Source organism: Erythrolamprus reginae, chromosome 12 (assembly GCF_031021105.1).
Source record: "Erythrolamprus reginae isolate rEryReg1 chromosome 12, rEryReg1.hap1, whole genome shotgun sequence".
NCBI classification, from domain to species: domain Eukaryota; kingdom Metazoa; phylum Chordata; class Lepidosauria; order Squamata; family Dipsadidae; genus Erythrolamprus; species Erythrolamprus reginae.
This window is the reverse complement of record NC_091961.1, coordinates 5,592,165-5,605,934: the sequence shown is the minus strand read 5'-3', so window position 1 is coordinate 5,605,934 and position 13,770 is coordinate 5,592,165. Positions and strand designations below refer to the sequence as shown.

At 40.3% G+C, this 13,770-nt stretch overlaps 1 protein-coding gene across 10 annotated transcripts in view; it reads left to right on the top strand.

Moving 5' to 3' along the window:
• PIWIL2 (piwi like RNA-mediated gene silencing 2) overlaps positions 1 to 13,770 on the top strand; it is a 42,793-nt gene that overhangs the window by 20,501 nt on the left and 8,522 nt on the right. For 8 of the 10 annotated variants that reach the window (XM_070765352.1, XM_070765349.1, XM_070765351.1 and 5 more), the window contains exons 14-19: positions 426 to 515; positions 2,252 to 2,392; positions 3,767 to 3,880; positions 7,364 to 7,552; positions 11,353 to 11,454; positions 12,259 to 12,378. In XM_070765352.1, coding sequence (XP_070621453.1) covers positions 426 to 515; positions 2,252 to 2,392; positions 3,767 to 3,880; positions 7,364 to 7,552; positions 11,353 to 11,454; positions 12,259 to 12,378 — 756 coding nt within the window. The remainder of the gene's footprint in view (positions 1 to 425; positions 516 to 2,251; positions 2,393 to 3,766; positions 3,881 to 7,363; positions 7,553 to 11,352; positions 11,455 to 12,258; positions 12,379 to 13,770) is intronic. The other 2 variants (XM_070765356.1, XM_070765357.1) reach the window with 1 other exon arrangement.

Below are 13,770 nucleotides of genomic sequence, written 5' to 3'. Positions count from 1 at the left end.
CTTTAAGACTTGTGGACTTCAACTCCCAGAATTTCTCAGCCAGCATAGTTGAGGAATAGCCATAGCATAGCTGACTGGAGAATTCTGGGAGTTGAAGTCCATAAGTCTTAAAGCAGCCAAAATTGAGAGACACCCCACCCTCCCCAATCTAAACACCCCGCCTTTTCGTTCACTGGTTGGACCCACCACCTTTGCCCGGAAAAGCGGGCGGAGGGGCACGAGGAGGAGATCCCGAGCAGGCCTCTCCTGCTGGAGTAGCGCTGGCCACAATGAGGCACGTCGGTGCGCCTGCAGTGGCAGCAACCTGTAGGGGGAAAAGAGCATCTGATCTGTATACGGCGTACATCAACCCAGATCATTTTATTAATGATTTTTTTTCTGTACGTAATCTGTGCTAATAGATTGTGTCTTTGATTTTCCCGCAGCTTCAGGAAGGTGAAATCCTGCTGGTGCCAGAGCTTTCCTTCTTGACGGGCATTCCTGAGAAGATGAGAAAAGATTTTAGAATGATGAAGGTGCTCGACTATGTATTTTATACGGAATTGGAATTTGTTTATAAAATTCTCAACCTCTCGCTACATCAAATATTTGGCCTCTCACTAACTTTGAAGTCAGAGGCCTGATTTTGTTGGTTCAGTGGCTCATGAAGCTTTCTTCTCGCGCTCGGCTTGAAGGAGGATTCCCTCGGCCACCCAGAGGTTTCACGTGGTTACACGATGGCGTAATGGTGGCTGACATTTTAAGCTTGTTTAAGCAGCCAAAAGCTGTAATCAAAAACCACTAATGATTTACTCCTCCTACTGAGATCATAAGAGAGTATTTTTCTTATAAGGACCATTCTATATACTTAAGAGAGACCTTTGTTGGCTGAAGTGGCTTCTGCTTGGATGGCAGGGGATGTGCACAAAACGAAACATGGTTTCCCTTCCCAACTCAGAAATCAGAAATATTTCAGCCTTAGAATTGTGAATGAATTGTGATTTTACTATAAAAGTAACGTATGACCGTTTTCCACACTTGCAACCGTTGCAGCATGTTGGGGGAGAGTTTTGTGCCACAGTTCACCACTATACCTAATTGAAGTCGTCAATGCAGCAGGCTTTCTTGTAAAAATATTTTTTTTCTTCTTAGCAAAAGGTTTCTCTAAATAAACTATCACAATACTGTCATACACTACTATTACATCCACCACTGTTACCACACACAAACCACTAAGCATTAAACCACCGACTCACAAACTGTAACAAACCACCCAGCAACCACACCCATGCAAGGGTGTTACTCCTTATATTTATTTGTTTGTTTGTTTGTTTATTTGTTTATTATTTGATTGTTTGTTTGATTTTTATGCCGCCTTTCTCCTTAGACTCAGGGGGGTTTACAACATGTTAGCAATAGCACTTTTTAGCAGAGCCAGCCTATTGCCCCCCACAATCCGGGTCCTCCTTTGACCCACCTCGGAAGGATGGAAGGCTGAGTCAACCTTGAGCCGGTGATGAGATTTGAACCACTGACCTACAGATCTACAGTCAGCTTCAGTGGCCTGCATATATAGGTTACAGCCAATCAGGTTTCAGCACATTTAGCAAAGCCATGATTACATACTGATTATGGCTTACATCACCCCTTCTTACGGTTACAAACCATTTTCTTGCATTGTAATATTGCCTCAAGAAATAAACTTTATTTCTGACACAGCATTCCCATGACCACGTGATCAAAAAATCAGGCGTTTGGCTGCTGGCTTACATTTATGACAGTCACAATATCCCAGAGTCACGTGTGGCCGAGCCAAACAGGGATGCCAGATTCACTTAAGAACTGTGTTACTAACTTCATAGCTGCCCTGATTCACTTAACAAATGTGGCGAGAAAGGTTGTAAAAGGGGATAAAACCAATTTAACAACTGTCTCCTTCGCCAGCAAAATGTTGGACTCAATTGTTGGTTGTAAGTCAAGGATTCTGTTCAGAGGTATCTTCAGGATAGGATTTTTAAATTTTTTTAAGATGGTGACCAATAATAGTGTAAAAAACATCCCGCCCCCCAAATCTGTTTTTTAAATGTGCGATTACACACACACACAATTTCTGTTCCTTGTGAATTTTAAAAGCAAGTAACTCTGGAGAAGCTCCTATCAACTGCTGCTTTGCTGGCCATGAGTTATATACGCTTCCTTTTTTGAATACAAGCTGATGTGCCTTCTTTCTCCCCCTCCCCCCCCCCTTCAAAAATCTGTCCACTCTGCTCAGGACCTTACGCAGAAAGTCAACATGAGTCCCGAACAGCATCACACTGCTGTGCTTCAACTCCTGAGCAGAATCGAGAAGAATGACAATGCCCATAAGGAATTGTCCCAGTGGGGTCTTTTCTTGGATGGAGATGTCCATAAGGTAAGGAAATTTTGTGCTAGCTTTGCCAGATGAGATCCTGCCTATTTTATGAACAATGATAGAAACATAGAAGATGGGCGGCAGAAAAAGACCTCGTGGTCCATCTAGTCTAGTCTGCCCTTTTACCATTTCCTGTATTTTATCTTAGGGTGGATCTATGTTTATCCCAGGCATGTTTGAATTCAGTCACTGTGGATTTACCAACCACGTCTGCTGGAAGTTTGTTCCAAGCATCTGTTACTCTTTCAGTCAAAAAATATTCTCTCACATTGCTTCCGATCTTCCCCCAATTAACCTCAGATTGTGTCCCCTTCAGGGTAAGAGCTGGGAAGATCGTTGGCACCTAGTTAGGGCTGGAGGGGGGGGGGAGAGAGAAGGGAGTTATATTCAGAGTATAAGACGCACCCAAATTATTAGCCTCTTTTAGGGAGAAAAAAGGTGTGTCTTATACTCCGAATAAATATGGTGAGTAGATTTAACCGCTGGTGGAGAGCATGTGTGCCTGATGCTTGCACAAATGGAGCTGTGCACGGACCTCCTATGCGCGCACACACACATATACCTGTACCAGCTGCCAAGCTAGAAAAGTTGGTGACGGCTGCTTTAAAGCATATTTGGTGCTAAGCTCTAGAATTAAAATGGACCAAGGGCTGTCTTAGCCTTGTAAGCAACTTTTTATTTATTTTTTATTTATTTATTTATTTTGTCCAATACACAATGAGGGTTTTAGTGGGTATATGTCTATATACACATAGTAAAATACATGATGAATGTTATAGAGGAGATACTCATAGTAAAATATATCTAAGAAATAATAGAAACTATTTGAACTTATTATTTTGAAATTTTATAAGATAGATTGAAACAGTTTAAAAATAACATAAACATAGAATTTTTGTACTTTTTTTTCTTCTTGCTCATAGTATGATAAAGTTAGATGTGTTATTTACTATATTCTATTTTTGAATAAATATTTTATAGATAAATTTAATTAACATAAGAATATTGAGTTAAATTTAACAAGTATGTAATATATATGTGTGATATCTCTGTATTGATCTGACTACAGTTAGGTTTTTGTTTTTTGTATTAGTTAGACTTCTATGACAAGCGGAGCAATGGTAGTTCCTTAAGTGTTTAATGTTGTATATTTTTCTCTTTTAAAAAAAACAATAAAAATATATTTTTTTAAAAAAGAAAGAATAGAAAAGAAGGTATAGTAATAGAACATATCAATGAAAGAATAGAAGAAGAGATATAGGAATAGAAGAAAGGTATAGGAGATATAGGAGAGCAATAGGACAGGGGACGGAAGGCACTCGAGTGCACTTGTACTCGCCCCTTGATTCTCGTCTTTTTGTTGGCTTGTTTCAGACCACCGGGCGTGTCCTTCCCATAGAAAGAATAAATTTGAAGAAATCCTCCTTCAATACCTCGGAAGACCTAAACTGGAGTAAACAAGTCAGCAGAGAATCCTGCATTTCTGCAGTAAGTTTAATTTTGGGTGTGGGGCCCTCTTCTAAAGGGTGCAACAGTTGACTCAGCATTCTCTTCAAGGTAGCCCTTGACCCACAACGGTTCATTTAGTGACTATTCAAAGTTATAACTGCCCTGGAAAAATGTGACTTGTGACTCCTTTTCAGGCTTAAACCATGGTTGGGGCATCCCCATGGTCACATGATCCAAATTCAGATGCTTGGCAATGGACAGTTGCAGCATCCTTGGATGATACGATTCACCTTTTGCGACCTCCTGACAAGCCAAATCAATGGGGAAGCCAGTTTCACTTAAGAAACATGTTTGCTAACTTAACTACAGTGATTTGGTTAACAACAGGGGCAAGAAAGGCCTTTACATGGGGCAGAATTCACGTAACAAAATAATAATAATTATTATATTTATTTATTTACTTATTTACTTATTTATTTATTAGATTTGTATGCTGCCCGTCTCCGTAGACTGGGGCGGCTCACAGCAATAATAAAAACAATGTACAACAAATCTAATATTTAAAAATATATAAAAAGCCTTTATTTAAAAGGCAAGACATACACACAAGCATACCATGCATAAACTATATAGGCCTGGGGGAGAAGTCTCAATTCCCCCATGCCTGAGGGCAGAGGTGGGTTTTAAGGAGTTTACGAAAGGCAAGGAGGGTAGGAGCAATCCTAATCTCCGGGGAGAGCTGGTTCCAGAGGGTCGGGGCCACCACAGAGAAGGCTCTTCCCCTGGGTCCTGCCAGACGACATTGTTTAGTTGACAGGACCCGGAGAAGGCCAACTCTGTGGGACCTAACTGGGATTCGTGCCAGTTATGTCTCACTTAGCAGCGGAAATTTGGGACTCAATTGTAGTCATAAGTCACCTGTAGTTGGGAAGATATATGAACAGTTTAGGCTGGGGTTCGTTCTTCTCTTCACTTCTTTTGCTTTAGCATTTAGACTTATATACTTTGTATTCCACTGATATAAAAGAGAAGGAAGTTGGCCGGTCTTGGGTCAAATTTAATCTGAAATTGACCCATTGTGAAATCAAGGTATGCTGCTTGTGGTAGGAAACTGGAATGCCAAAGTGGTTTTAAGAAGGACAAATAATTACCCAATTTTTGGGGAGTATAGGACACACTTTATTCCCCCACAAAAGAGTTTGAAAATGTGGGTGTGTCTTATAGTCTGAATGTAGTTTTTTCGAAGCTTTTTATCCCAGCCCTAATGAGACGCTAGCAATCTTCCCAGCTTGCAGGCTTTTTTCATTGCTACTCTCTCCAAATAAGGTTTTCCAAAGCCCTAACCAGAGGATAAAATAATGTGCTGAAGCTGACCAGACTAGGGATGCTAGCCAGATGAATACCCCCACCCCTATCTTCCTCCCCAAAAACTAAGGTGCGTCTGATACTTCGAAAAATACAGTAGACTTAACGATCTAGCAAACTAGAATGAAACAGGAGAATTATTTTTTGCCAATCTAATCATTTTTTTAAATTGTTAAGACCTCCCAGAGTTGTATACATAGAGATCACCATATGGAACACACAGAAATAGAATAGACTACATTATTGGTATAAGGAAATAGAAGCATTCAATAATTGGAGTGTTAGAAGTATCAGGGCCTAATTCTGGAACAAATAGTAAACTGCTCCTATGTGAGTTCCTCATCAAGCTAATGTCAGGGTTCCAAGTAACACCCCCAACGAAAGAAGACTCCGAGGCAAGCAGTGATCAAAATTGAGATGTTTGGCAACTGCCTCATATTTATGACGATTGCATGGTCCTGAGGTCATGTGATCACTTTTTGTGAATATCTGACAAAGCCATTACACCGAGGGGAGCTGAATTGGAAGAAGAGGAGAATGGTTTGAAAGATCAGAGGAAGAAATATTAATAACTTATTATTATTTATTATTATTATTATTTATTGGATTTGTATGCCGCCCCTCTTGTATTATGTTGACAGCTATTAGTCTGTTAACTGAAAATGCAAATAGCTTTCAAGCTCTGGTGATGAAAGTCAAAGGGCATAGTGAAAACAATACAACTAAAACATGAAAAAGATTAATGACAACGGATATAATAGCTAGCTATAATATTGATTGTGAAGAAATTGAAATTTATTTGTTTGTTTGTTTGTTTGTTTGTTTGTTTATTCATTCATTCATTCAATTTTTATGCCGCCCTTCTCCTTAGACTCAGGGCAGCTTACAACATGTTAGCAATAGCACTTTTTAACAGAGCCAGCCTATTGCCCCCACAATCCGGGTCCTCATTTTACCCACCTTGGAAGGATGGAAGGCTGAGTCAACCTTGAGCAGGTGATGCGATTTGAACTGCTGACCTTCAGATCTACAGTCAGCTTTAGTGGTCTGCAGTACAGCACTCTACCTGCTGCGCCACCCCGGCTCTTGTTTGGTGGATAGCATTTGCCTTTTAGGATCATAAAGCAGCGGTTACGGTTTTATAGCTTTTAATGCTGTAAGGCACCTGGAGTCTCCCCAAGGCGAGATAGCAATAGCACATAGACTGATATAATGCTCCACAGTGCTTTAGAGCCTTCTCCAAGGAGAGTCAGCATTTTGCACCCAACAATCTGGGTCCTCATTTTACCCACCTCGGAAGGATTGGAAGGCTGAATCAACCTTGAGCCGGTCAGGATCAAACACTTGGAGTGAGCAGTGAATTAACCTGCTACACTACATTGTAACCACTGCACAACCATGGTAGATGGGCAGCTAACAAATTTACTGCCCCCCACGAGATGAGCAGTAATGAATGAGTCATTGCAGTTACAATCCAGCTTCACCGATTGTCTTTGCTTGTGAGACGTTGCCTGCGAAGGTCACAAATGGTGATCATGTGACCCTGGAACACTACAAGCCCCACGTATGCATGACAGTTGCTAAGACTGTGAATTTGCTCACGTGGCCATGGGATAGCTGGGACAGCCATTAGAGTAACAATATGTCATTTTTTTCAGTGCGATTGCAACTTTGGTCACTGAAGAAACGGTTGCAAGACAAGGGCTCTGTAATAAAAAAATATTTATTATTATAATTATTATTATTATTTATTACATTTGTATGCCACCACTCTCCGCAGACTCGGGGCGGCTCACAGCAACAATAGAAAACAATATACAATACAAATCTAATATTACAAAGTTAAAAACCCATAATTTAAAAAACATGCACACAACATACCATACATAAAACTACATAGGCCTGGGGAAGATGCCTCAGTGGGTTTTAAGAAGTTTATGAAAGGCAAGGAGGATGGGGGGAGCTGGTTCCAGAGTGTCGGGGCCTCCACAGAGAAGGCTCTTCCCCTGGGTCCCGCCAGATGATGATGATGATGATGATGATGATTATTATTATTATTATTATTGTTGTTATCTTCAAATCCCTGAGGAGCCATAAATTTTAGCAGGTGTATATTTCAAGTGTCAAAAGTATATTGACTTTTCTTCTATTTCTTAGGTTCCAATTCATTTCTGGGCCCTTTTTTACCCAAAATGGACGATGGAGCAGGCACATGAACTAGTCAGCATGCTGCAAAAAATCTCAGGAGCACTTGAAATTCCATTAGCGGCACCTATTTGGAAAGAATTGAAAGATGACCGAATAGAGACCTATGCCAGGGCTATGAAATCATTGCTAAGTAGTGAGGTGTGAGTTTATGGGTTTGTGATTTTATGACAGTGGTTTCCTGTTTGATCCCCCCCCACCTCCTGCAGCTTTTATTGATCTTGCTTTCAAATAAGGTATACTGAGATAAAGAATATTAAGACAGAAAGGGAAAAGGAATGGATAGTTGCGATGGATAGAGCAAACGTCTGGAATCTGGTCTTAGTAAAACTTTCTTAGGAAGAAGCTACAGAGCCTCAATAGTTTTCCTTCTAATGGAATCATATTTTATTGAAGTATGAACATGTACAGTGGTACCATAGTACTCTTTTTTTTTCCATTTCATTTATTTTATTGGATTTGTGGTATCCTGCGCCGGCTGGAGGGGTTGGGAGTGGGAGGCACTGTTCTCCAGTGGTTCTCCTCCTACCTCTCTGGCCGGTCGCAGTCGGTGTTAGTGGGGGGGTCAGAGGTCGGCTCCGAGGTCTCTCCCTTGTGGGATGCCTCAGGGGTCGGTCCTCTCCCCCCTGCTATTTAACATCTACATGAAACCGCTGGGTGAGATCATCCAAGGACATGGGGTGAGGTATCATCAATATGCTGATGATACCCAGCTTTACATCTCCACCCCATGTCCAGTCAACGAAGCGGTGGAAGTGATGTGCCGGTGCCTGGAGGCTGTTGGGGCCTGGATGGGTGTCAACAGACTCAAACTCAACCCGGATAAGACGGAGTGGCTGTCATAGTTCCCTCTAAGCTGAGCAGTGAGCAATCGCTCACTTAAAAATCATCATCAACTCAGAGTTTTCCAAACCTGCCCAGAAGCCGAGAGGGAAGGAGAGAGAGAGGAAGAGAGAGAAACAGATAGAAAAAAGAAAGGAAGGAAAAGAGAAAGAAAAAGAATGGGAGTAAGGAAGAGAGAAAGAAAATCAAAATCTAGTTTGAAACTAGCTCAACTATTTAAGTGGCATTTTGATATTGATAGAGTTGCCCTATTATGAGCTCACTGTTATAGACACACAGTACAGTATTTTATTTTGAAATTCTCTGAGGCAAAACAGGGTGGGTTTTTTGTTTGTTTGTTTGTTTATTTATTTGTTTATTTATTTGTTTGTTTGTTTGTTTATTTATTATTTCTGTGCCGCCCAGTCCCGAAGGGACTGCCACTCAGACACTATACTTTTCCACCCACCCCAAAAAAAATTAGAGGGAACACTGGTGGCTGTGGGTTTTGTCTCCCAAGGACAATCCCATCTGTCCATCCATTACCCTGGGGGGGGAATCATTGACCCCCTCAGAGAGGGTTCGCAACTTGGGCGTCCTTCTCGATCCACAGCTCACATTAGAAAACCATCTCTCAGCTGTGGCGAGGGGGGCGTTTGCCCAGGTTCGCCTGGTGCACCAGTTGCGGCCCTATCTGGACCGGGACTCATTGCTCACAGTCACTCATGCCCCCATCACCTCGACGTTCGACTACTGTAATGCTCTCTACTTGGGGCTACCTTTGAAAAGTGTTCGGAAACTTCAGATCGTGAAGAATGCAGCTGCGAGAGCAGTCATGGGCTTACCTAGGTATGCCCATGTTTCACCATCACTCCGCAGTCTGCATTGGCTGCCGATCAGTTTCCGGTCACAATTCAAAGTGTTGGTTATGACCTTTAAAGCCCTTCATGGCATTGGACCAGAATATCTCCGAGACCGCCTCCTGCCGCACGAATCCCAGCGACCGATTAGGTCCCACAGAGTGGGCCTTCTCAACTAAACAATGTCAACTAAACAATGTCGGTTGGCGGGCCCCAGGGGAAGAGCCTTCTCTGTGGCGGCACCGATTCTCTGGAACCAACTCCCCCCAGAGATTAGAACTGCCCCTACTCTTCCTGCCTTCCGTAAACTCCTTAAAACCCACCTTTGCCGTCAGGCATGGGGGAATTGAAACATCTCCCCCTGGGCATGTTTAATTTATACATGGTATGCTTGTGTGTGTGTGTCTGTTAGTATATGGGGTTTTTTAAATCTTTAAATATTTTAAACTTATTCGGATTACATTTATGATTTGTTTTACTCTGTTGTGAGCCGCCCCGAGTCTTCGGAGAGGGACAGCATACAAATCTAAATAATAAATAAATAAATAAATAAATAAATTTGTATGCCGCCCCTCTCCGTAGACTCGGGGCGGCTAACAACAGTGGTAAAAACAACATGCGACAATCCAATACTAAAGCAGCTAAAAACCCTTATTTTAAAACCAATCATACATACAAACGTACCATACATAAATTGTAGAAGCCTAGGGAGAAAGAATATCTCAGTTCCCCCATGCCTGACGACAGAGGTGGGTTTTAAGAAGCTTACGAAAGTCAAGAAGGGTGGGGGCTATTCTAATCTCTGGGGGGAGTTGTTTCCAGAGAGCCGGGGCCGCCATAGAGAAGGCTCTTCCCCTGGGCCCCGCCAAACGACATTGTTTAGTTGACGGGACCCGGAGAAGGCCCACTCTGTGGGACCTAATTGGTCGCTGGGATTCGTGCGGCAGAAGGCGGTCCCGGAGATAACCTGGCCCCTAATTGATTCCAAGAGGCATGATGAATAAGAAAAACAGCAAGTACAAAACAGATTTTCCCCTGAAGAAATAATGTAGCTTGTCACAAGGCAGCCAACACTGACAAGTTCTAGCTTGTGTGTTGAGTATTAAACAAACGATGGGTGCAGGGACGAAATTCTTACGTCAAAATGTGTTGAGTATCAAATCTGATGAGTTTCAAAGCTGTCGAGTACCAGGGTACCACTTTTGTTTGGCATCCAGGTTTGAAATAATATTGTGATCATAAAGTAATGGCAGAGAGGAAATTTGGTCTGGTGGTTAAGGTGCTAGTCTAGAAATCAGGAGACTGAGAGACTGTGGGTTGGGAGACTTTGGACTCTTAACCCAACCCACTTATTTGAGTTCCTAGATGTGGGAAAATTACAAAAAGGAAGCATTCGTTACGCTGCCTTGAGTTTCATGAAATAAAACCAGGATGTAAATCAATACATGACATTAGTTCCACCACCCAATGTGCCTAACTCATAGTGGTATACATAGAAACATAGAAGATTGACGGCAGAAAAAGACCTCATGGTCCATCTACTCTGCCCTTATACTATTTCCTGTATTTTATCTTAGGATGGATATATGTTTATCCCAGGCATGTTTCAATTCAGTTACTGTGGATTTACCAACCACATCTGCTGGAAGTTTGTTCCAAGCATCTACTACTCTTTCAGTCAAATCATATCTTCACACATTGCTTCTGATCTTTCCCCCAACTAACCTTAGATTGTGCCCCCTTGTTCTTATGTTCACTTTCCTGTTAAAAACACTGAAACTTATTTAACCCTTTAACATTTAAATGTTTCGATCATGTCACCCGTTTCCCTTCTGTCCTCCAGACTATACAGATTGAGTTCATTAAGTCTTTCTTGATAAGTCTTATGCTTAAGACCTTCCACCATTTTTGTAGCCTGTCTTTGGACCCGTTCAATTTTATCCATATCTTTTTGTAGGTGAGATCTCCAGAACTGAACACAGTATTCCAAATGTGGTCTCACCAGCGCTCTATACAGCGGGATCACAATCTCCTTCTTCCTGCTTGTTATACCTCTAGCTATGCAGCCAAGCATTCTACTTGCTTTCCCTACTGCCCGACCACACTGCTCACCCATTTTGAGACTGTCAGAAATCACAACCCCTAAATCCTTCTCTTCTGAAGTTTTTGCTAGCATAGAACTGCCAATACAATACTCTATACTGGTATTTAATGGACTTACTGCAGGTTTATTACTTACTGTCCTTTCTCTTTATTAAGGGATCAATACAGTTAGTCGTTTGTATTATCACAGGAAGTAAAGATGATTTGTACAGGGCCATTAAAAGGCTGTGCAATGTACAGAACCCGGTTCCTTCCCAGGTATGCCAAATAATTGTTTCTTCCTTGAGACTGTAAAAATGCTTGAATGGATGTTGTTGATGGTGATATTACTTGTTTGATCATCTGCGTTTTTATGAAGAGCTTCTGATGTGTTCTGAAGGCCCAACATTAGGTGTAACAGGAAACAGTTTATACTGTTTATATATACATAATTCGTATATGAGCTTTGAACAGTTTTGTGTTCTAGTGATTTAGAGTTTCAGCTATTAGTCAGTGTTTAGTAACAAATGTCCACAATGTTTATCTTTTAATTGCAAATTTAATAGTTTAATAAATGACTCTTTAAAATCAGATTTTTTTAGAATGTAAAAATATGGAGGAAACTTGATCAAACGCTATATTTTTAATAACTTAAGGGTGTTACTTTGGGAAATATGTCAAATATTTTTTGTTGAATGGGGGCTTATTTTTTGTGTGAGTGGGAAACAAAACAGTGTTTTAAGCAATAATGATCTCATATTAAAACTCACAGCTTAGAATTAGGGAAAATATGGAATTTCAACCATTTTGACTTTTGAAAGGGCTACTTCTAACTTCATAAGAAATATTTCATTGTCCTTCTGATTTTTAGTGGAAGGATTTCAAGTTCAAAAGGGGGCTATTTTGAAGTTAGAATACTTCTGATGAAGTCAGGAAAGTGTTAGGGTACTCCTGAAGAAATTAAGCTCCAAGTACAATGGTTTAAATATATATTTTATACAATAAATCAACTGTGAAATGTTGAAAGAGAAACATTTGTTTCTTGCCTGGGCTTTTACTAATTCTAATCATTAATTGCTACAGGTTATTAATGTTCGAACCATTTCAACACACTATGCTAAACTTAGAAGTATAGCACAGAAGATCCTGTTGCAAATTAATTGCAAGTTAGGTGGAGAACTATGGGGTGTGGACATTCCATTGGTAAGTAATACTCACATTATTTCTCTTCAGTGAAGCTTAACTCAGTAAGAAGAATAGTTCTCTAAAATAATGTTGCATATTTTATGTATGAATACTTGTGTTCTTTAAGTCATAAGAACATAAGAAGAGCCATGCTGAATCAGGCCACAGCCCATCGAGTCCAGCATTCTGTTTCACACAGTGACCCCCCCCCTTTCCCTCGACCCCCAACAAATGGTACTCAAGGGAATTGGCCTCTAACCTTGGAAACTTTAAGACCTGTGGACGTCAACTCCCAGAATCTTAAATAAGATGAAAAGAATTAAAAGATCAGGATTTAGACTTAGATTGGTGGACATATATGCAGATTCAGACCAAGTAGAATAGAATAGAATAGAATTTTTATTGGCCAAGTGTGATTGGACACACAAGGAATTTGTCTTGGTGCATATGCTCTCAACGTACATAAAATAAAATATACATTTGTCAAGAATCATTTGATACAACACTTAAAATGATTGTCATAGGGGTCAAATAAGCAATGAAGAAGCAATATTAATAAAAATCTTAGGATATAAGCAACGTTACAGCCATACAGTCAACATGGGAGGAAATGGGTGATAGGAATAATGAGAAAAACTAGTAGAATAGAAGTGCAGATTTAGTAGAAAGTCTGACAGTTTTGAGGAAATTATTTGTTTAGTAGAGTGATGGCGTTCGGGAAAAAACTGTTCTTGTGTCTAGTTGTCTTGGTGTGCAGTACTCTGTAGCAACGTTTTGAGGGTAGGAGTTGAAACAATTTGTGTCCAGGATGCGAGGGGTCAGTAAATATTAATATTATATTATTATATTAATATTAATATTAAGTATAAAAGAATCATAACATTTTACAACTTCCAAAAAGAACAGCAGGAATTTACAAGCTGCTGAAGAAAAGTTGATTAGGAAAAGATACAAAACGGAAGAGGAGTTGGTTAAAGAAACAGTGATGAGGTGGGATACAGCATAGATTTGGAGAAATGGGAAAAACTTTGGGAAATAAATTTGAAATTGACTATGTCAGTGGCGTATAAGGAAAATCAGTACAAGATGTTTTATAGATAGCACCTTCCGCCAACAAGTAATATAGCTATACTGTATAGTAAAATATAATATGTAAGGAGTAGTATGTATAATATGTAAAGAATAAGGGAACCACAAATATAAGTATGTGACTGAAGGCGGGGAGAATATAAATTGTGGATACACACTGATAGGGAACTGTTGAAAAATGGAAACTTTTTTCATTGTGTTTTGGTTTTGCTTTATAATTTTATAATAATAATAATAATAATTATTATTTTTTTTTTTTAAGGTTAGAAATGACATGCCAGCTTGTCCTGTTTTCTCAAGTGGGATGTACACAAGGAAGCT